The sequence below is a fragment of the Carcharodon carcharias genome, chromosome 19 (genome assembly GCF_017639515.1).
Source record: "Carcharodon carcharias isolate sCarCar2 chromosome 19, sCarCar2.pri, whole genome shotgun sequence".
Classification (NCBI taxonomy): Eukaryota; Metazoa; Chordata; class Chondrichthyes; order Lamniformes; family Lamnidae; genus Carcharodon; species Carcharodon carcharias.
The window spans coordinates 82,248,478-82,273,002 of NC_054485.1; the positions used below are offsets into that span (position 1 = coordinate 82,248,478).

Below are 24,525 nucleotides of genomic sequence, written 5' to 3' on the forward strand. Positions count from 1 at the left end.
TTTTACCAGTCACACAGACTAAAAAACCACATCATTCATAACGGAGAGAAACTATACACATGTGTGTATGGAGGAGGTTTCAATTGATCTTCCAAGTTGAAGAGACACAGGGACACCCACACCATGGAGAAACCATGGAAATGTAGGGACTGTGGGAAGGGATTCAATTACCCATCTCAGCTGGAGATTCATCAACGTAGTCACACTGGGGAGAGACCATTCAGTTGCTCACAATGTCGGAAAACTTTCAGAGAATCGTCCAACCTGCTGAAACACCAGCAACTTCACACTGGGGAGAAGCCATTCACTTGTTCCATGTGTGGGAAAGGCTTCACTCAGTCCTCCCACCTGTTGACACACCAGCGAGTTCACACTGGGGAGAGGCCGTACAGCTGTTCCCACTGTATGAAGACATTCACCCGTTCATCCAACCTTCTGAAACACCAGCTAGTTCACACAGGGGAGAGGCCGTTCACCTGCTACATTTGTGGGAAGGGATTTACTCAGTCCTCTAACCTACTGACACATCAGCGGGTACACACTGGGGAGAAGCCATTCACCTGCTCTGTGTGTGGGAAGGGATTCTCTCAGTCATTCCATCTGCTGACACATCAACGAGTTCACACTAACGAGAGACCTTTCAAGTGCTCTGGCTGTGTGAAGACCTTTGCTCGTTTATCAAACCTGAAGACACATCAGCGAGTTCACACTGGGGAGAGGCCATTCACTTGCTCCCTGTGTGGGAAGGGATTCACCCAGTCTTCCAACCTACTAAAACATCAGCAAATCCACAAGTGACTGTAGGGATTGGACTTTGATGTTACTGCTGCTGTTAATTGCAATCACATACTGTCCAGAACCATGTTCATTTTGACAGCTGGACTTTGCCTCTGCTGATGTTAATATTCCCTATAATGGGACTGGCATTTAAAAAGCTAAATAAACATTTGATCAATCAGATTTGTTTATTCAATTCACAAATATATTTCACAAAAGACAAAGTCATCAGAACCCAATAACCCCATGCCAAGTTCACTGGAGAAAGTGAGTCATCTAAATCCTTGAATAAATAGAATTTACAATTCCATGTATCCTGTAGCTCTTTTTCTCAACGCCTTTCAAAATTGCTTCTTTTAGGTCTCCAGTTAATTTTCTTTTTTTTTGATTTATGATTACAAGCTTCCCAACCTTTGTGTCATATTTGGCCCAAGACAAGCTTCCAACAACATAATTGCTGACACATCAACGAGTTCACACTAATGAGAGACCTTTCAATTGCTCTGGCTGTGTGAAGACCTTTGCTCGTTTATCAAATCTGAAGACACACCAGACTTCACTAAGGCTGCCTTATTTCTTACTCCTGCCCAAAGTCCACTCTGGAGCCACTACCTCCAACCATCCTCCTAAGAGCTGGCTGAGATTCCCTCTGCCCAGTCATATTTCACCCTGAAAAGAGTTCCTAACCACAGGCCCCTAGTTCCAGCTCCCTAGCATCACCTGAAATTGCACCAGCCTCAGCTCATATGCTATGAAATTCTCCTCCATGCATTCGTGGCCTCCAGACTTCACTGTTTCATTGAATTTCTGTCTGACCTCCCATTCTCCACCCTCCATAAACTTGAATGCATCAAAAATCTGCTATCTGTGTCCTAACCTGCATTAAATCCTCTTCACCCATCCACTATGTTCATTGGCACTGACACCTGGATAAGCAACGTAACAAGTTTTAAATTCTCATGCATGTTTTTAAATCCCTCCATGGCCTCGTCCCTCCCTATCTCTGTGTTCTCCTCTAGTGCCACACCCTCCAAGATGTATGTGCTGTTCAAATTCTGGCCCTGTCTGTATTCCCAATTATAATCATTCCAGAATTGGTAGCCATGCCTTCAGCTGTATGGGCCCCAAGCTTTGGATTTTCCTCCCTAAACCTCCCTGCCTTGCTCCTTCAATTTCCTATTTAAGATGCTACTGAAAACTCAACCATCTCGATCTGGCTGTGTGAAGACCTTTGCCTATTTATGTAAAATGAAGACAGACCGACAGGTTCAAACTGAGCAGAGGCCATTCACTTGCTCACAGTGCAGGAGGGCATTCATTCAGTCATCAAGACTGCATGAGGCCTTGCCAGGAGCAGCAACAGGCACACCTTAAAATGAGCTGTTAACCTGGTGAAACTGCAACACATCACTTCTTGCATGCCAAACAGCACAAGCAGCAAGCAACAGACAGAGCTAAGCAATTTCATAGCCAATAGATCAGATCTAAGTTCTGCAGTCCTGCCACATCCAATCATAAATGGTGTTGGGTAACTTAAGCCATGAGAGGAGGGAACTCCACAAATACTACCAACCTCAGTGTAAGAACTCTGTACCATCTAGAAGATGCACTGCAGGAACATACCAAGGCTACTTAGATAGTACCTTCCAAACCCATGACTGCTGCCATCTAGAAGGACAAGGGCAACAGACACATAGGAGCAGCACCACCTGGAAGTCTTCCTCCAAGCCACTGACCATCCTGAGTTGGAAATACATCACCGTTCCTTCACTGTCATTGGAACAAAATGCTGGAGCTCCCTCCTTAACAGCACTGTGGGTGCACCTACCTCGCAGTGACTGCAGCACGTCAAGAAGGCAGATCACTGCTATCTTCTCATGGGTAATTAGGGAGGGGCAATAAATGATGGCCTAGTCAGCGATGCCCAACATCCCATGAATGAATAATAAAAAAAATTCAACTTATGAAAACACCAGCAAATCCATAAGTGACTGTATGGTTTAGAATTTACTGTTATTGCAGCTGTTAATCACATCCAGGATTGAGCTATGTTTATTTTGACTGTTGGACTTTGTCTCTGCTGATATTAATCACCCCTATAACCATTCTATATTTATTGGTGCAATTCAGTTTTCTAAGTCCCTGAGTGGACAAACTAAAGACAAATTCCAATTCCATGAATTCTGTGATTTTTTTCTCAATATTTTTCAAAGCTGCTTCTTTCAGATTTCTAGAGTTTTTTGTTCTCTTTTAGAGTTTCAAGCTGAAAAATGTAGTTTGTTTGAGAATCTCCATGCAGACCCTTTAAGTTAAACATAAATGTCAATTCAATTATATGCTGGATTACAATTATTTGGGATTGCTTTCCCTGATGATTGATTTTAACAAAACTAAGCAGTCATATTCAGACTGAGCTAAACAAACAGCTCAGTGTCAGCTTTGATTTTCATCTTTCCAGCCAGTTGTTGACGAAACTTGCAACATTTCGACTGAAATTCCATTTCTACGCAACGGGAGTGCAGGCAACACTGGACGCTGAGGGAGCAGCAGAGTGGATGCTGTGATGCTTTCCCGCTGTGTCTTCTGATGACCATGTGCGTGGGCTCAGTGGGCTTTCACTGTTCCAGTGTAAGTCTGCATTCCTGCCCCTGGAAATACAACTCATTGCCCAGTTGTTGTAGTGCATCTTGTAGATGGTACCTCCTGAGCGCTGGTGGTGGAGTGAATCAAAGCTTACGTATTCCATGGGGTGCTGATCAAATTGGTTACTTTGCCCTTGATAAGTTGAGCGTATGCTATCACTCTTCTAACTCATTTCTTGTAGATGATGGACAGGCATTAGGGAGTTAGAGAATGAGTTACCACAGAATTCAGAGCTTCTGACCTACTTTTGTAGCCATGAAATTAGTAAGGCTAGTCCAAATAAGATTCTGGATGAGCCCTTAAGACACTGCCACTTATACACTTGTTAAGCCATTAGTTTTAGCCTTGCCCAACTTTCCGGGTCCTTAGTTCCTACTGAATTGGATTGCTGAACTGAAACAACCCTATAATTCAATAAAATATGGTCAATTCGAACCAGTGAGGCTCTGTCGGACTGGATATTCTTTCAGCCGGGTTCTGTGTGGTTTAACTGGCAAATGTTACACTTTTGCAACTTGCTCTCAACGGCTTCACTCTCTAATATGCTGATTCCAACTCTGCATGTATAATTCTCACCATCAGGTTTATTTTTAGCTGAGGTCCAGGCATGTACTGTAGATCTGTCTAAAATCTATCGGGACTGTCAGATAACTTCCTACACTTATCTCTGCAAGAAGCCTGCATTCTCACAATCACAAAATCTCCTCTGGCTGCTTCAAATAAACCTGCTGGAGGAACAGATAGATATTGGACGATGTTTTCGAGATCAACAAATGAGAACTCTGCACAAATACAGTCTTGTATTTCCAGTGCATATTGTTCCCTCTGTCCTTACCTTTCAATATGTCATTCATTGATTGAATGGTGTCTCGAAATGAATGGCAGTTTCTCCTTTTAAGGCAAAACCTTGAAGCCCGTGGAAAATTAGGAAGAACGACAGTTCTGCAGAATCTTAGCAAGGTTCCTTAGGCAGCAACTGCCAAACCCAGAACCATTAACATTTGAAGGACAAGGGCAGCAGATACACAGGGATATCACCACTTGGAAGTTCCCCTCCAAGCTACTCACCATCCTGACCTGGAAAGATATTGCCCTTCCTTCACTGTTGTTGGGTCAAAATCCTGGAACTCCCTCCCTATGGCAATGCGGGTGTAACTAAACCACTCGGACTGCAGCGGTTCAAGAAGGCAGCTCAACACCACCTTCTCAAGGGCAAGTAGGGATGGACAATAAATGCTGGGCCTAGCCAGCGACTCCCACATGCCGATAATGGATAGAAAATACATTTTCATTATTTATTTCACACTTCCATCATCAGCAGGATTTTCCTATTGGATGTGGGAAGCTGGAGGATATCTGATGATGTTGTGGGGCAAATTCCGACTCAGGTTCGGAGCCACATCCTTTGAACAGCCGTATCAAGAACAAAAGAATATCACTTCATTGCACGACAAAGCCAGATGTTCGGAAAAGGTTTGTTTTCCGCCTATTCTTGGAGGAGGCGGGCAATCAAGAGAAAAAACAGCTCTTTATGTAATATAAATAAAAGCAGGAAATGCTGGAAATACTGTGGAAGACTGGGAGCATCTGCAGAGCGAGAGAAAAATGACCTTCCATCAGGAGGATTCATCATTCAGCCAGACTTTTAGTCAGCACTCGTCAGCTTCGAAGATCAAATCATCATTTTGTGATAACCTGGCCAAGCGTCCTAGTTTTACAGCTGCTCGACTGTGATTGTGTGCTACTTTCCTGCAGCCAGGGATAATACAGTCACTCACATTTGGCGCCGTTGTCGTATTGTGGTTAGTACTCTGCGTTATTGCCACTGCAATATCTGCTCAAATCCAAGACGTAGCAAAGGTTATTTTGTTTTTTTCCGACTTCTGCTAAAAAGAGCGCAGCTAAATGATTTAACAGCAAAACACAAATCTAGCCCCGTCACAGGTCTCTGTCCGGACCTCCAGAATTCTATCTGCATCTCCCCAAGACTTTTCTCACTTCCACAATCAGTGACCTCCTTGACTTCCCTCTTTCCGTTTAACTGTCACTTGACTGCGGCAAAGACATATCTGACACTCACTTTCACACCTGCACCCTTGACTTTGTTTTGCTGCCGTCCCTGTTCCTGGCAATTCCCACCAATGGGTTCTGAAAGCAATGGATAGGCGTAGATCTGTGTGACTCCGCACAGCCAAGCGCTGCTATAAACAGGATTACAATCGGAAAATCCGCGACCCGATTGCTCGCGATATTTTCTTGGGAAGTCTCCTGATACAGTCAATGCTGTCTTAAGTAAAAACAGAAAGTGTTGGGGGCGGGGGGGGGGGGGGGGGTGGGTTTGTGGGGGTGTGGTGGGGGGTTGGGGGGTGGGAGCGTTGCAGCTCTGGCAGCGCCTGTGAAGAGAAAAATAGAGTTAACGTTTCCAGTCTAAATTTTCTCAGCTCTGTCTATATTAATTTCTGATTACCAGAATCCGCAATGTTTTGCCTTTATTCTAAAGCTAATTGAAGGGCTGGGTTATGTTTGCATAAATTTTGGCGATTTTCTCTCAGCAGTGGGCAGTTGAGGTGCGTGTGCGATGGGCTGAAAACTGGGGAGATGAGTAAGATCGAAAGTATTCCAAATTCACCTTAGCTGTTGGACTGTGTGAACCAAACGAATGAAAGATAAATGAAAAAGCCACAAATGAAGACAAAGGAGCGATTTAGAGCAGGTTGGTGAGAGACGAAATACACATGGCGCATGACATTGTTTTGGGAAATTGCAGGTGGCGTTTTCTATTGTTGTTTCAACATTCGATCAGTTAAACCCTCAAACTTCATCTCGACTCAGAAATAATGGAACGTGATCGAAGTGAACCAGTAAAATTATACCTGGGAACGGGCCTTGAAACAAGAATACCCGAGCACGGAGCAGTAGCTGTGACCCATTTGACAGCACAAAGTCACAAGAGTGCCTCAGATCTCAGTCTACAGTTTGAGTACAAAAGTGAAGGCATGGAATCAACGCAGCAATTATTGAGTGTGGACTATTGGAGGTGTTGGCTTCCAGTTAAAGCGTTAAACTACCTGCAACCCTATTATCCATCAAACTACGTCACAAAAGGCGATTATCCCGTCACCGTTATGCGGTTTTTTGTGAGAGCTTGTTGTGCGCACCAGTGACTGCAAAGCGTTATTACATTCGAATCATTTTTTAAAAGATCTGCAGCATAAGCAAAGGAGGGAGAAAGTGAAGTGTTACTGCTAAGATTACCTTGGGGACTGCAGCTCCAGAACCCATTTTAAATTCTCCTGGCCAATAAATAAGGTGTATTGTTTTGTATATATGAACTGGCTTATATAATTGAATTTACCCGCGATCTTTTACCTCTGTCATGAAGGTTTCACTCTAACCTAGATTCAGATTCACATCTGGCAGGTAATAGAGGGTAAGGTTGGTCCATGCTGTGTTGGAGAAGAAAATAACATTGTTGTTGCTTCTAGTCATGCTACAGAATATTCGGTACACACTACTGCAACGATCGCTGCGACATTATTTCGATCTGAGAAGTTTGAAGCAATTTGAACAGAATGAATCCAGCTAAACAACGGTAATCGAAATTAAACACGACAGTGCACAGATAACGATATGAGAGAGGTCATGACATAAAAACGTTACTAATTCCATGGCCACCAAATCCAGCATGATGTCACCACCAACATACATCTTCGTCTCACCTCCCTGTCAGCATTCCATAGGGACTGTTCCTTCCCTGGCATCTGGTCCTCTTATATATCACCCCAAACACCACATCACAATGCCAGTTCACCTTCCCATGCAACGCAGGAGGTGTAACAGCTTTACCCCCTCCCTCTCACCGTCCAAGGCCCGAAACACTCCTTACAGCTGAAGCAGCGATTCACTTGCACTTCGTTCAATTTAGTCCACTGCATTCGCTGCTCACAATCCGGACTGCTCTGCAATAGGGACACTAAACAAAGACTGGGTGACAGCTTTGTGGAACACTTTAGCTCAGTCCACAAGCATGACACGGATATTACTGTCCCTTCAGATTAATATTTAGTAAATGCTCACATTTCTGTCCTCCGTCAACTATAATAGAGTCATGGAGTCATATAGAGTTTTTACAGCACATTAAATCTATGCCCCCTTGTTATTGACCCCTCCACTAACGGGAAAAATCTATTTCTATCTACCCGATCTATGCCCTTCACATTTTTGTACACTTTAAACCTGTTCCCCCTCATCTTTCTCTGATCTAAGGAACACAGCCACAGACGATCCACTTTCTCTTTAAAGCTGAAACACTCCAGCCCAGGCAACTTCCTCGTGAATCTCCTCTACACCCTCTGTTGAGCGATGCTCCAGTTAAGCCCAACACGAGCTGATGGAACAACACTTCTGGACTTCACACTGAGTTCAGCAAGTTCAGGTTATGAATTCTGTCCTCCATTTTGACCTTTTCTGCTATCCTTCCCCACAACTCCCCCCACCACTCCCCCCCCCCCAACTTACTCCCAACCATGTGCCAGTCTGAGTCTTGTTCTCATGTTTTTCTTTCAGAAAGCTCTGACCCTTGTTCTGCTATTTACACTTTCTGCAATCTAGATTCCAGACAGGATTGACTTTTGTACAGCTATTAACCCCTGCTTTAGAATCTGGTACTGTCATTACCATTCCCTTTGTCTTGTGACTATGATATCTTTATCACTTAACCTCTCCTGACCTATAACATATCTCTGCTTTCTGTCTGGCCCTACCCCAAGCCCCTTTCAACAGGTAAAGCCGGTTGCCTTTCTACCTCTCTTTAGCTCTGAAGCAGTTAGGTAGTCTCGAAATGTTAACTCCATTTATCTCTTGATAGTTATTTTCCCAACAAGTTCAGTTTTTATTTCAGGTTTCCAGCTTCTGCAGTATTTTACCTAAAATGCTATCCTTGCTTTGCTCTCTATAGATGCTATTTTATCTGCTGGATGATTAAGACCTTCAACCCAGATAGACCTGTTCCAATCTAAAGAAAATTTCACTTTTTGGCTGAATAATTATTTCGCTAGAAACCATTTCTCATCCTTTTATGCAGCCATGATGATAGAGTAACCACCATTTCCATTTCAAGTGAAGGTGCTGCTTGAACTTATGACCTCAATATGGTTATGCAGATAGATACGCTAGCCGATTGCACCACTAGAGCCGGGCTAGCATCATACATGCTCATTAATATGCACATGGGCTGTTGGAGGTCTCGGCTGTCATTTAGAACATTAAACTATCTCCTCGGTGGGACGCAAAAGATACCCCGCACTATTTTCAGGATGAGCAGGGAGCTTTCTTTGCTTGAAGTAGCCGAGCTTTTTCATGAGATGTATCCGCAATGGATAGAATTACACTATTCCCATGTTTTCTTCTTCTTTGGCGGGACGTTTGCATCGCTTGCTGGGCCATCAATTTTATTGACCATTGCTAATTGCTCTTGAGAAGTTGGCGGTGAGCCGCCTTCTTGAACGCTTCATTCCATATGGGTTAGGTACATCGACAGTGCTGTTAGAGAGGGGTTTCCAGGATTTTGACCCAACAGCGGTGAAGGGACTGATTTGGCAACGGACTGTTATCGAGTCTGTGGAGTTGGGTATGGTGTTGGACATTTTGCATTAGTTAGTCATCATCCCCACTGCTGACCTTATAATCGAGGGTCATTGGTGAAGCAGCTGAGGATGGTTGAATCGAGGACATGGCCTTGAGGACCTCCTGCAATGATATTGTGGGACTGCAATCATTTAACTCCAACAACTGCAACCATCTTCCTTTGTGTTAGGTATGACTCCAAGAGGAAAATTTACACGATTCGTTCCCATTGACTCCAGTTGCCAGGGCTCCTTGATGCCAAAGTGTGTCAAATGCAGCCCTGATGTTAAGGGCAGTCACTTTCACCTCACCTCTTGAGTTCAGATCTTTTGCCCATACTTGGACTAATGTTGCTATAAGATCAGCAGCTCAGGGCCATGGTAAAACCCATACTGCTTGTTTCCGATTAAATGCCGCATGATAGAAGGGTCGACGACATCTTCCATCACTCTGTTGATGATCCAGAGTACTGATGGGGCGGTAATTAGCCGGGGCTGGATTTGTCCTGCCTTTTGTGGACAGGCAGTTTTCCACATTGTCTGGTAGATGTCAGTGTTGTCGCTGTACTTGAGCAGCTTGGCTAAGGACGCCGCTAGTTATGGAGCACAGGTTCAGTACTATTGCTGGGATAAAGTCAAGGCCTCTGGCCTTTGCAGTATCCAGTGCTTTCTGTCATTTCCTGACATCATGTGGAGTGAAGGAAATTGGTCGAAGACTGGTACCTGTGTTGCCGGGCACCTCAGGAGGAGGAAAAGATTGCTCATGCACTTGGTATTTCTGACTGGAGATTGTTGTAAATTTTCAATCTTCCATTTTGCCGAAGTGGACTCAGATCCTAATGTCGCCAGAATTAATACTACTGATATTTATTCTACATCCTTACTGTGAGTCTCTGTGGCGCAATCGGCTAGCGCATTCGGCTGTTAACCGAAAGGTTGGTGGTTCGATCCCACCCAGGGACGGTGGTGTTTAACGTTTTTACAGCATTCCCTGACAGTTTCGTGGTATGTGTTTTCATTTTGAGAAAATATTCACCGAACATTGTCAACTCTGATCTCACCATACTCTGACATCTTATTAATATTTTTTTTCCAATGTAATAAGAGATAAAAGAAAAAAGATCCCTAAGTATCCCTCTCCAGCTGTGCAAATTCAAGAAAATTCCCGTCAAGCTGTACTGGTCCCTGAATATCCATGTCCGGCTGAGAACCCCTGTATACACCTGCTCACCGTTGCTATATCCTGTGTATGCCTGACCCACTCCCTTCTCAGAGCTTAAGCATGTTTAATTGGTCCATGAATGGCGCATAGCCCGTAAACGTAATTTTGAGAAGATGAGGTTGTGACAGCGCAGAACCCACTGTCGGAACAAAACAGAAATGGAATGTTATTTCCCGGAGGCGGAGAGCGGAGAGTTTCAACCCGGTTAGGTCAGGAAGACAATGGTCTGGTTTCCAAAGGTTCAGGGAAGGAAATTCGAAATTAAATCAAAAGGTGCTGGAAATACGCAGTAGATCTGGCAACATCTGTGGGGAGTCTAAGTTTGGAGTCGGATCTGACTCTTCACTGGAACCGAAATTCGAAATCTCATTTTGGAGATTAAGGGCTTTGCAATGGATACTTTCCCGTGTGACTTGTGTGGCGTGGAGTGGTGAAGTGTTTGTTAAAGTGACTGAGTGCAGAGGACACAACATTTCACCTGCTTCCTGCGCACTTTCTCTGAGCTGATTGATGTTTACATCATGCTGTGGTTACCAGCTTCAGGTGACACGCGAGGTTACTTGGCTGGCATTTGCTTCCGTGTGCAAAAGAAAATGTTTGTGGCTCGTTAATAGTGTGAACGCAATTATCCGTCATCTACAAATATGATCTAGCCGATTGAAAAATTTATAAAACACATTTGTCTGATTGGGAAACGATCCTAACGTGTGGCATTGGAAGCCAACAAAAGGTCAAACAAAGCAGGAGGGGGAAATGTGTACTATTTCTAGCTCAGCCTTTCAATCTCTAAGTCACAGAATCACATAATCACACAGTGCAGAAGAGGCCCATCGAGTCTGCACGGTTGATTGAATGGAGTTTTGAAATGAATCGTACTTTCTCCTTTTAATGCGAAACCTTTGAGTCAGTACAGAATGAGCAAGAAATACAGTTTTCGATGAGCAATACTCAGTTTCAAAGCTGGCAATAGCGTTCCATGACAACCTGTCAAAACACTGTGAGTTGGATTCAAACTCTAGTTCTTGTGGGGAGAGATCCAGTGCAAATTTTTTCAGTGAGTCGTTTTGTTTCGCACCAATATGCTCTTAATCAATCATTTTTCGTCAACAGTGGTCCTTTAATTTATTTTTAGATCCATTTCAATCTAATAGTCAAACAAATAAAATGAATTTGGAACCCTTCCGTCCTTGCACACTTTCCCACCTTCCACACACCTAACCTGCCAATTGCTTAGAGGCAGGTGACATCAATGATGTAAACACAATCCTGCTCCTCAGTATTATGACGCGGCAGATGATGTGTGCCAGGCGTTCCACGAGGGAAACTTGATCACCTTATCACAACGGTTTTGCAATTTATAATTATTTCGAGATGCGTGTCCTGAATTCAGAAGACTTTTGGGTTTTTTTAAATATAAAATTTAAATATTAATTAATAAGTGGAAGGTTTCAACACATGCATAGAACTAACAATTACCATTATAATTACTCCTAAATCCGTATTTAACCTGGCTCCCAGTTACACTCCCTTTAAGCAACAGTCCAAAAATAGATAGTTAGATTTGAAACAGATCAAACAAATTAACACAACACCCTGGACATTGCATTTCAAAGGTGGCTCGCCCCAGCTTCGGTTTCTGTAGACAGGTTTGTGCGCAAATGCTGGAGGCTCCTTGGAGGCGACTTCACTCACTTTTGTTAGGCATTAGAATGCCTTCCCCTGACACCCAGCCACATTCTCCTTTATACACGTTTCTTCGTTGAAAATGTGTAAATTCCATTGTTTACTTCGGCCTTTGAAACTGTACATTTTTTTCAATATAAAGCGCTTCATGTTGCTACTGTTTTGATTAATTTCTTTGAAATTCAAATACCCCTTCGTCTATATAAAAATGCAAATTCCCTTTGCACCTTACATGCTAAGACCCCAGCCATGTTTGCTCATTAGCATATAAAAGACACTTTTACACGTGACCTCTTTTGATAACTTCAACTCGCAGTCTGCTTTGCTGCAAAATGTAATTAACTCACACAGACAGAACAACACAAACCCTCATAAACCTATTTTACAATAAACCAGAAAAATACTTTGAAACTTATTATACTGTCATCAAAGTCAGTTAGCATTTAAAAAAAGCAAAATTCTGCGAGTTCTGCGAATTCGAAAAAAAAGCAGAAAGAGCTTGGAAAAGTTAGACTGTGAACGGGAACTCTGCTTCTGACCTCACAGCTGCTGCCTGAACTGATGCCTTTTTTTTTTATTAACGCTATCTTCGTTTACTTCAAACACTGACTGTGTCACGGGATTTGCAAGAAAATTTTGCGAACATTCGGTGCGCGGATTTTCTAATTGACATTCTGCTTACTGAGAGATTGGCTTTCAAAGCACAGATGCACCATTGGTGCGAATGGGCAAATGTACCGGCAGGAACAGCGATGCTCATTAAACAAACTCGATGCTGAAAGTGTGAAATAAATCGTTAGATGACGCAATGCCGCAGTAAATTCACAATGAAATGGCAGCAGGGAATTCAATGAGATCACTGATTGCGGAAGGGAGAAAAATCTGGGATGTAAGGGGTTTTGAATTCTGGCGCAATAAACACAAGTATGTGGGGGTGTTAGGTTTGAAAGTATGAAATGAGTCTTGCCATTAAAAATGCTTCCTAACACAAATGAATTTTCAACTGCGTTCTTCCAACTGAAATAGGAAGCCACCACTGCCGTGACTCGGATTCGAACCGAGGTTGCTGCGGCCACAACGCAGAGTACTAACCACTATACGATCACGGCGCCCCACATCGCTGGCTATGGGCCTCACTTGCAGTGGCGAAGTACTGCAGGCTCACCGCCCAGCCGCTTTAAAGCAGCGCTCTCGGTCGCTCGGCTAGGCTATAACTGAAGGGTGATTTGAACTTCCAAGCTTCCGATCTTTCTTGATCATTGCCCGCCAAATTCCAGGCATTGCATTGAATAAAACCTTTCCCCAAAAATTGGCAATTTGCGTTTGATAGACCCTTAAGTTTCTGTTCAAAGTCTGTGGGTTAGATTCAGAGAGGATTTTCCTAAAGGAAATGGACAGATGTTCTCCAGCTTCATTCATAAAAAAGAAAAATACTACACATGCTGGAAATCAGAAATAAAAGCAGAAGAATTTTCAGGTGCACAAGAGGTCCTGCAGAAGTTTTCGAAAGGGAAACTGATATAATGCTCCTGATCTATGTAAATCTCAGAGAACCCAGTTTGCTGCAGCCAGAACACAAAACTACTTTGCGAGCTATCAGCATAGGACTTGTCCCTGATCCGAAAAAAAAACACCCTCCATACCAGATTGAAGACTGCTGGGGTTGACAAAAAAGCTAACCGACTTCAACTGATTTACTAATTCCAGAGCTTTCCTTTCGTTCTGCTGTAACATCATTTTGGCAAATGGATATCAGGATCCGAGAATTTGCTGGTGTTTGTGCAAGTCTGTTCCCCATTGGTGTTATGTGCTTACTGATTTGCGGAAATAACTTTACAAAACAGTTTATTCTATTAATCACGAAATAATATATAAAACGAAAAAAAAATGTTTTGTAACCGCCTTTAATACCCGGAGAACCCTTTCGTTCCAGACTGACTGCAATGCTAAAATGATAAGCAATTCATTCTAAAGAAAGTTTAATTATTTTGGAAAGTAATTTCTTCTCAATCGTTTCTATGTTGCAGCCAGTATTTTTGAAAAGTACACAGCCTTGAACATGTATGTTTTTTTCGCGGCGTTTGGACGTCTAGCTTAACATTGGTTGTTACGCCAACATTTTCAGAGATCAAAGTGAGGATTGTTGCAGACTGCCATCCTAATCCAGTTCTTCCTCACTGAATGAAAGGAACTGTGCCCATGTCGCAATGATACAATCTGAAACTTGTATACAAAGCAGCGCAGTGCCCGACTCTGGTGGCGCATTCTGTTTGCGACTGTCACGTGAATGGCAGCACTAAATGTGTCAGTTTTAGCCTCACCGGGAGCAACTTTCTTGGCTGGGGAAACATGCTTATTGTGTCACCAGGTTTGTCAGTCGCTGTGAAAAAGTGCGAGGTGCAATTTGGAACGAAAATAATACGTAACTGAACAGGAACATTTTCTGTGGATTGGAACAAACCTATCCAGAGACAACGTCTCCAATACCAATTACAAATACTGAGCAGATGAAACAGCTTCTTTGAGGACAGAAACAAGGGTAACGTTTTAGGTAAAATGCTGTGGATGCTGCAAGTGTGAAGTATAAACTGGAAATGCCAGGAATGCTCAATAGCTCTGGCAGCATCTGTGAAGAGAGAAATAGAGTTAACTTTTGAGTCCGTATGAACCTTCTTAAGATCTGAGGAGAGGTAGAAATGCGATGGGTTTCATGCTGTTGAAATGTGGCGGGGTGTGTGCAACGATGTGGGTTGGGTTTAGGGAGAGGGACGGAGCCGGTAGAGCAAAGTAGAATTCTGAAGTAAAAACAGCAAAGTGTTGGGGAAACTTAGACTGACAAAATTAACTCTGTTTTTATTGCCACATATGCTGCCGGACTGTTTAGTTTTTTTCCCCCCAACAATTTCGCTTTTTATTTGGACACTGACTGTATGACAAGGTTCGCAAGAAAATTTCATGGGCAATTGGTTCGGACTTTTCCGATTGCAACCCTGCTTAGATCGTGTTTGGTTGTGTGGAGTCCCACAAATCTATATGTAGCCATTGCGTTCAAAGCACAGATGTATCATTACTATGAATGCGGCAGCTACCGCCAGGGGCAGCGATGGTAGCAAAATATACTCATCGGTGCAAGTGTGAAAGTGAGTGTCAAATAAAGCAGTGAAGTGGGAGTGAAATGGAAAGAGTGAAAACAAGCAGACCAGTGATTGCGGAATAGAGAACAAAATCAAGCAGACAAAGCATCACACACAGATATGCAAGGGTGCTAGATTTGGATGGATTTAGTGTGCTTTGATATCAAAAACACTTCTACATAGAAATGATTCTTCAGTTGCCTTCTTTTAGCAGAAATTGGAGAGCAAATCAACCCCTGTTGTGAATTGGTTTCGATTATATGTCGCTGCGGTTCTTACGCCAATTACTGACCACCATGGGACCACGACAACGCATGTGAGTGACTGCTTCACTGTTTTTCTGCAGGTAAGAAGTGGGCGCTCATAACCGAGCAGCGTTTAAATTTCTTCAGACAGCTCCTGCGGAGTCTCCCCCACAAAAACTGGACTATGAATCCAGCGCAACATGCTTTGATATGTTGTCATGTGTCGCCATTTCCAGCTCTGAAGCTAATGACTGCTGGTTGAAAACTCTCTTTTTTGCTCATTCCCCACTGAGTACAAGATTGAGCCATAAAATGAGAAAGTGCAATTCGTTTCAAGCCTCCATTCAATCAACGAATTAGGGATTGAATGTCAGGGGAGAAAAATACGCAGAAAATTATGTGATTACTCACTCCCTAAATCCAAAATGCCTGTCCGTCATCTACAAGACACGAGTCAGAAAAACAAATCAAGGACAAAGTAACGTATTTGATCCGCACTCCATGAAATACGTAAACTTTCATTCCCTCCACCACCATCGCTAAGTGTATACTGTCTACAAGATGCACTGCCGCAATGTGTGGGAATTCCAGGAGCAGCAAGGACATGACAAAACTTAGTCTGGAGCAGTGAAAGCTCTCTAAGCTCAGGGACAAGGTCATACAAGGCCCAGAGGGAAAGCAACACAGCGCCCACTCTGAACCTGCTTTGCTTCTTCCTTAGTGCCCATCACTGCCTGCACCGTCAGCACACGGAAATGCAAGTTGCATCACTGCCAAGCTGGAGAGAGCTGCTGTAGAATGAGATCACTATGCATGAGACTAAAGTTTCTTGTTGAAATCAAGCATTAGGTTCAACAATTCCTGGGAACTAATCGACGATATAATTAAAAAGGGCAAATGTGATCAAAATAAAGAAGTTCCTTGGAAATTCTCCAAGGGAAGGTACATTTCATCTTGAACCCCGCCCCCCCGTCCCCCACCCCCAAAAAACGAAGTCAGCTAGCAATCTGAAATAAACAGTTTTGAAAAACGTTGAGGAATGATTCACACAATTCATGGAATTGGAATCTTTCTTCACTTTGTCCACTCAAGAACTTAGAAAGCGACTTTCTCCAGTGACGTTAGTGTGATTATCGGATTTAGAAATATCAGGAGACAAAATTCAAAGTCAAAATGAATTTGATTTAATTCTGGATGTGTTTAACAACATGATTACCGTCAAAGCCCAATCTGTGTAGGCAATAGTGGATGTGCTGATGTTTGCTGGATGGCTGAGTGAAATCCCTTCGCAGTCCGGGGAAAAGTGAATGGCCGCTCCACAGTGTGAATTCGTTGGACAGTCTTCAGGATACATAAATGGGCAACGCTCTTTTACTTTGTGAACAATAAACAGCCTGACGTTTTTGTTGTTGTTTTGCCCGATAAGGTTTAAATGTATTAATTTTGGGGGAGTGTGAGATCCAGAGGCAATCGTTCCTTAATAATCGGGCCTAATTCCCGAATAACTGAAATCCAATTCAGACCTTTAAACTTTTTGGCAACTGTGAACATAAAAGGGACGGTGCTTCAAGAGAAAGAAATCGTAAAAAGAAAATAGAAAAGGTGAGCACCAGGAGGGAATTCAGCAGTGCACTGGGAGTAGCTTGGTCCCATGGACGAGAAGAATAACTAACGGGCATGAGGGGCGACATGATAGTAAAACCACTTTTTCCACGTCAAGAACAAATGGTCGAGTGAGGCTTGAATTCATAACTTCAGCAATTCACACACCTCCATGTTTTCACAAAAGTATCACACGCAAACCGACTGCTCCTCCAGAGCAGCACCGCCGAAATTGCGTCATTTGTACTCCCATTTCAAGTTGTACCATCGGGATAGGGACATGAAGTACTTTTGATTGAGTGCGGAAGAACTGGAGCTACAAGTTACTGTGCAACAGTCGCTGCCTTTGTAGGCGAACAATCTGGTGAAGTAACCGATGTTAGACGAGACTTCTCGGAGAAAAATACATTCAATATTGTGCACTTTACTAAAATATTATCTGCAGGATATGACAGGATAAAGGAATCTCCTTCGAAAATATAAAGTTTACTTTTTTATTGACGATGATTTGCTTACCATTTTAGTATTGCAATCAGTCTGGAACAAGATAAAAAGAACCGTTGAGGGTTTATGATTGGCGACTGTAAGGAACATATTTTTTAAAATCATGTAATTTTGAGTAATTCAAAGAATGAATTGCTTTACGAAGTTAATTCCCCGAAATATTCGCACAGAGCACCGATGGAGTAACGGATTGACAGGATTGACACAGGCATCTGAGCATTCTCTGATTCTGACATACGAAGGCAAATTGACATGACAGCGAGACTGGAGAAGAAGCTCTAGCATTAGTAAATGAATAACGGGTAGTTTTTTTTATCAGCAGTATTCAATCTGAGAGCCCCGTTTTTTTTGGAGGGTGTTTTCCTCTTTTTGTTCAGATCAGGGAAAATTCCTAAACTGATTCCAGGTAAATTAATGCTTTGTACCCTGGTTGCAGCAACCTCGGTTCTCAGGGAATGTCAGAGACATGAAACATTCAATCTGTTACTTTTTCGAAAACTGATGCTAGACCTTCTGCGTACCTCCAATATTTTCTATTCTAATTGCAGATTTCCAGCATGTGCAGCATTTTGCTTTTGTGTGTACGAAGCCGGAAGTTATTTGATGATTTTCTTTTGCATAATCGGACTTCGATTCAGACTCACTGTCTTTGAGCAGCAATATTGAATAACATAAAGGTCTCTCAAATGCACTCTGCAAAGCGCCTTAAAGGTATAATTTTTGAAAAAAAAATGTTTTTATTTGCTTCCTTCAATGCGAAGTCTTGAAGTTGGCAGGCAATGAACAGGAAAGCTAGACCTGTCTGCAATGCACTAGGAGAAAAACATGAAATACTGGGCACACTGAGCAGCTCTGGAAGCCTCTATGGGGAGAACAACAATGACCTTCCAGTAGAACGGCTCTTCAATGGGCCAGATTTTAAGTCGGCAGCCACCAGAGTGAAACACGTGAGATGTCCTTAGTCATTTGTCTGGCATTTGCTTCCGTGTGCAGAAACATGTTTGCGATGAAGTAATAGTGTGCATGCAATTTCATCAATATCATCTAGCCGATTGACAGTTTTGTATAACACATTCTCCTGATTGCGAATCGACCCCGAAGTGCGGCATTACAAGGGAACCGAACAACAATAAACGCAGCTGCGGTGGAGGTTGGAAGGGCGGGGGTAGGGGGGGTGGGGGAAATGTATCCTCTTCTGCCTCAGCCTTTCAATCTCTGATTCGTTGATTAAATGGAGTTTCGAAATTTATTGCACTTTCTCCTTTTAATGCGAAACCTTTGAGTCAGCAGAGAATGAGCAAGAAAGGCGGTTTTGAATGAGCAGTCATAGTTTCAAAGCTGGCTGTCGCGATATATGGCAACATGTCAAAACACTCTTTGTTGTATTCAATCTGTAGTTCTCGCGCGGAAGGTCTCGCTGGCAAATCTTTCTTGGTGCTTTTTTAGGATCCTTCAGCAAAACCTACGTTTCTTAAACAGTGTCTTTCAAGAAATTCCTCAAGTCATAGAATTTCAGCTGTTTTACGTGGCTGTGATCGTACAAGGGTTAATGTTTTGCATTGTGTTCCTCCTTCAGGGAATATCATATGCTTGAAACATAAAATCTGTTTCAGTTTTCAAACCTGATAGATAACTGATAGATAAATCTAGACACTCCGTGCAGATCCAATATGTTCTTTTTTATTTCAGATTTCCGACATCTGTAGTATTTTCTAATTGAGCGTGCGAAACTGGAGTATATCTGACAATGTTCTGGGGCAAATTGTGGCTCCGATTCGGACCTGCAGACTTTGAACAACCGTATGAACAGCACAAGTTTCTATCAAATGCACACTTCGTTGCGTGGCAAAGTCAAATGTTTTGAAAAAGTTTTTCTTCCCTGCATTCACTGCAAAGCCATGGATTCGGCAGGCAATCAAGAGGAATGCAACAAAGAGTGTTTTGACATGTTGCCATATATCGCGACGGCCAGCTTTGAAACTATGACTGCTCATTCAAAACCACCTTTCTTGCTCCTTCTCTGCTGACTCAAAGGTTTCGCATTAAAAGGAGAAAGTGCAATAAATTTCGAAACTCCATTTAATCAACGAATCAGAGATTGAAAGACTGAGGCAGAAGAGGATACATTCCCCACCTCCTCCCACCAACCACCGCCCCCCCCCCCGCCCCGCGACCACCCCCCCCCACCCCACCCCACCCCCGCCCTTCCAACCTCCACCGTTCTTGTATGTAATATAGGCTAAAAAGAGAATGTGCTGGAAATACTGAGTAAGACTGGAAGCATCTGTGGAGGGAGGAAAATGACATTTCATCAGAGTAGTTCTGATTTGTTCAGCTGTTTCGTCAGCTGTCGCCAGCTTTGAAACTGATCTTTTTGTTCTGTGACAGCCTGTCTGAGCGACCGAGAGCGCGGTTTTATAGCTGCTCTGTTGCGAGGGTATTTTGCTGCGATGCAGCTTAGCAGCAGTGCACCCACGCATAGGGAGCGCAGTGGTGAGTACTTAGCGTTGTGGCCCCAGCAATTTCAACTGGAATCCAAATCAAGGTGGCGATTGTTATTGTATTCCAACTGCCGCTGGACGAAGTTAGCTACGTAAATATGTTTCAATCGGCTAAACACATAACTTCCTTGCAAATCTAGGCCCTCACATGTCGGTGTTTGATCCTCCAGAACTGAAACCCGGCTCTCCCCCTAGATTTTTCTGCCTTCCGAAATCGCTGATCCCCTTTCCTTTCGTCACATTTCATTGCCACTTGACTGGGCATTGCCTCATCTAACACTTACTTGCACAATGACAGCTCTGCGTTTGATTTCTTTCCATCGCTGTTTCTGGCGGTACATGCCCGATTCGCACCAATGGTACATATGCCATGAAGAGATATTAATACCTTTAATGTGATTGGAAACTCTTTTTCTAAATAGAGTTCTAGTGGGTTCTGTGTCTATGTGTGTGTCAGTGTGCGTCTTAATCGGATTAAAGCCAACTAGCCTGGGTGATTTGATGTATAATGGTTTTGAGATGGCAACTGAATAAACGCAAGGTGGGTAAAAGGTAAAGTGTAAATTAGCATTTGTTAAAATAAACCATTCAGTACTGCGGGTGAAATCTTGCACTTAGCCAAGCAATATGTTTTTTTCCCGCTAACAAATAAAATTGGTCGATTGAAAGGATATTATTGTTAGAAGAGTTAAAGTTCAAAGCCTAGTGATACAATGGAAAATTTGGATTCAAAGAGAAAAATATGTATAATGGAGAAAGGCATTTTAACAACAAACAAGTGTGAGAAGCCTCCAGCATTTAAGAGCCAAATCCGCCTGCAAGGTCCCAGAGCTGAAATAATCATTTTGAATGTGATTCCCCAGGTGTCTGTTAAACCTATGAGTTTTGCTGTTGCCTTAGCGAGGGTATAACTGAGAGTCAGACTAATTACGCGATTTCTGTAGTTATTATTGTATTAGTTTTGCAGACATGTGTATGTGTTTGCAATATTTCTTTTATTAATAAATGGTCAATTTAGTTTTATATAAAACCACTTGAAACCCGGTGGTCTTATTACTGCTGAATTCGAAGCCTGCAACTCAAAACATACAAATTGCAAAATTATGTTATGACAGTTGATCTAGTTTTCCCTCAGGGATTTGAACAATTCTGCCTTTACCATTAGATGTGTCATAATACATATGTGCTTCCAAAGTAATGGATATATTTAGATCTGGATGAATCCATCAATTAAGCATTCTGTGGGAAGCATTGAAAATGGAAAGAAAAACCACGACACGGTTGCTCATGAAATTTTATTGGGAACCTCGTGATGCAGTCCACATGTGAAGAAAACACAGAAAGTCTTCAAACAAAAACCTAGTTGCGCTGGCTGCAACTGTGGAGAGAGGAACAGAGTTAACGTTTCCAGTTGAAGTTTTCTAATCACTTTCTTTTTTCCTTTCATATTTCCAGAATCTGCAGTATGTTGTATCTATTCCTAAGCAATTGGCAGTTGAGGTGTTGAGCGAAGAGCTGATGATGGGGAGGTGAGCAAGGTCGAAAGTGTTCCAAATTCAACTTGTTTGTTGGAATTTGTGATGCAACTGAATGGAGAATAAATGAAAAGACCACTATTGATGACAAGTGAACCATTTAGAACAGGTTGGTGTGAAAGGAAATGCCTTTTCAATGCAGGAGGATGACGGTGCTTTGGGAAATGACAGATTTGAAAGTGTGTGTATAGGAATGCCAAGAGTAAACTTTTGTTGAGAAGAGGTCAATATATTAAATGTGGCATTGAGGTAAGTTGCGTGCTGTCAGAAAAGCTCCTTTTATGAAAGCAGAACAGGAAAAAACAGAACCTGCTGGAAAAACTGAGCAGGCCAGGGATCAGTCATAGGTTCAGATACATAAATGGAATTTTGTATCGACCATATCGACTCCTTTAGCATTTTAAACATGTCGATCAGGTCGCTCCACAATCTTCATATAGGCGCAGAAAAAAATCGAATTTAGCCTGCCCTGGAGCGCTGCCTTTGATGCTTTAGAATGCTCAAGTTGAAATTTGGCGAGTGACAGAATTTTCAGAGTTAATTTTTACAAGTTAATTGAATTTGATGTTTTTTTTTTATCGAAAGCTTCGCCTTCACTTCAATTTAGCAATTAACTAAAAGTTAGTCTTTGTGTTGGGAGAAGTGGGGCTTTATTCCAGCTGTAAAACAAACGTTGGATAGCTCCCCTTGGCGCTGCAGCTAGATAATTGCACAACTGGCTTAAAATGTTCTTCGCAAAGTTGGTTCATGGAGCTTCAAACCAGGCCTTCTTAAGTGCTGCTAATCGGCCCTGTCGAGTAGCTTTGGGTGCTTTAGAGTGTCCTTAAGTTGTAACTTGATGAGTGAGCAAATTTGTTGAAGAGGGAAATGGGGTCCTCGTTTCTTTTTCTACTTTTCCTCAGCCTGAAGAGTCTACAGGGAAGGAGCTCACTAAATCTCGTCGAAGCCCATTAAGTAGCAGAGAGAGAGACTGAGCCAGAATTATACAGATAAAATCTAAAAGTGACCTTACAACAGTCTGGTAAGTTGATTCTATGTTAAGTGGGAACAGAGGAGACGATTCGTGAGTGATAGGTGCGTTATTTTATGATACCAAACTGTATTAATGCCTTTATATAAAGTTTAAGGCAAATCAGTGCAGCTCGGTCACGTGGACTGGGAAAGTACAGGCACAACGTGACGTTGATGCATAGATTGCTCTGTGTTTTGTCAGCTGCAGAAACGATAACGCCTGGTTGGGGTATTCGAGCACGCCTGGATCAATGAGGTGCATCCTCAAGTCACAGCAATATGAGCATAGAAAGCTTGGAGAGGTAATTACACCGCAGCCAACAATTACATGGGAAGCAAGGGAATGGGTGACAGCTAGATTACCTAAGTGGAATAGGCCGGCAGTACACGAATCCTCTGAGTCTATCTCGCTCTCCAACCGATTGTCTATTTCAATACTGCTGAGCGAGATGGCTTCTCAGAGTACTTGAACATGAGTTAACATTGTTTCTCCGCTGGTGCCTCAGTTGCACAGGATGGGAGGTGGATGAGTGGAAATCCTATATTGGTTGGGGATTCCATCCCTGGGAGAGCAAACAGACGGTCATGCGGCCGTGGACACGACTCCAGGGTATTATGTTGCCTCATTGTTGCCAATTTCAAGGATATCACAGAGTGTTTGGGGAACAACATAGGTCGTCGTCCACATTAATACCAATGGCATATGTAAGAAAAGGTATGAGCTCCTCAGAGCAGATTGTAGAGAGTTAGGAAGATAATTGAAAAGCATGGTCTCAAGAGAGGTCACCTTTGGATGACTACTAATGACACGTGTTAGTGAGTATAAGAATAGGAAGGCTCAGCAGGTCAAAACGTGACTGGAGCGATAAACAGTAGGAGGGCGGGGTTTTGCATCTTGCAGCATTGGGATCCATTCCGAGACAGGTGGGACCTCTACAAGAAGGATGGTTTACACCGGGGCTGGGATGAAATTCCTCGCGGAAAGCTTTGCTAGAACTTTAAGCTAGATTGGTAGGGCAATTGGAACCAGAGGGGAAATTCAGAGCGGAAAGGAGAGTAACTGGACTTGGGCAGAAGATAAGTATTAACTGATAATGAGCACATCCAATAGCATAGTATCAAGGCACAGAGAAAACTAGGATAGTTTTTTTTTTAGAATCTTGCTAGGCAATAGAAAGGTATCTGACGGGGTCAGAGGAAGTGGGAAAGTTAAGAAGCCTAATTCATGGTGAGTGTGCATTTATGTGAATGCATGGAGTGTGGTTGATAAATTGGTGCACTATGTGCACAGGCTGACAAATAGAGTTATGAAATTATTGCAATAATAGAGACTTGGGTCAACGAAGGGCAGGACTGGGCGTTAATTATTCCTCTGTACAAGTCTTTTTAGGAGAGAAAGGAAAGGAAGAAAGCGGAGTGTTGTTGGGAAGGAGTGCCAGTATTGGTTAAGGGTGGATTTACAGCATTGGGGAGAGAGAGAGTGAGAGGGATGATGCTCCAGAGGTATCAAGGACTTAACCTCCCTGGCTAGAGTTAAGGAAAGAAAAAGGGGCAATAACATTGATCCATTTAGTATATAGACCGCCATCTAGAGGAAGGGGAGTCGTTAACGAAATTTAAGAAGTTACAGAGTAGTGGAAGAATTATAGAGTAATTATAATGGGGGAATTTAATAATACAAAAATAGGCAGACATAGGAATAGTGCAAAATACAAGCGGGGCAAAAATGCATTCAAGATAATTCTCTGCAGCAGTATGTTTCCGGCACAAAGAGAGGAAAGGCACAGTTGGACTTGGTAATGGGGAATGAGTTGGCGCCAGTGGGTCAGATGTCTGTGATAGAGCGTTTCGGTCGGAGTGACCATTATGAAATCGGGTTTAGATTGACCAATAAAAAGGATAAGTAACAGTCCAGAGCGGGGATAACTAATTGTGGGAAAACCAACTTCAATGGGATTGTTTTGCAACTGAGTGGAGTGAATCAAATCCTGGAACAAAAGACCATGGCCGAAAAATGGGCTACCCTCAACGAAAACGCATTGCA

At 42.8% G+C, this 24,525-nt stretch overlaps 1 protein-coding gene and 2 non-coding genes across 3 annotated transcripts; 2 read left to right on the plus strand and 1 right to left on the minus strand.

Moving 5' to 3' along the window:
- Nucleotides 1-90: 90 nt before the first annotated feature.
- LOC121291259 (zinc finger protein 239-like) lies at nucleotides 91-960 on the plus strand (the record flags this gene model as incomplete). The annotated part of the gene is made up of 1 exon (XM_041212332.1): nucleotides 91-960. A coding segment is annotated over one exon (708 nt), but the record flags the coding sequence as incomplete, so codon positions are not given.
- Nucleotides 961-9,933: 8,973 nt separating this feature from the next.
- On the plus strand, nucleotides 9,934-10,007 carry trnan-guu. The gene has a single exon. It is a non-coding gene; the product is annotated as a tRNA-Asn (tRNA).
- A 2,979-nt stretch (nucleotides 10,008-12,986) lies between these two features.
- Nucleotides 12,987-13,058, minus strand: trnah-gug. Its single transcript has one exon. It is a non-coding gene; the product is annotated as a tRNA-His (tRNA).
- Nucleotides 13,059-24,525: the final 11,467 nt, after the last annotated feature.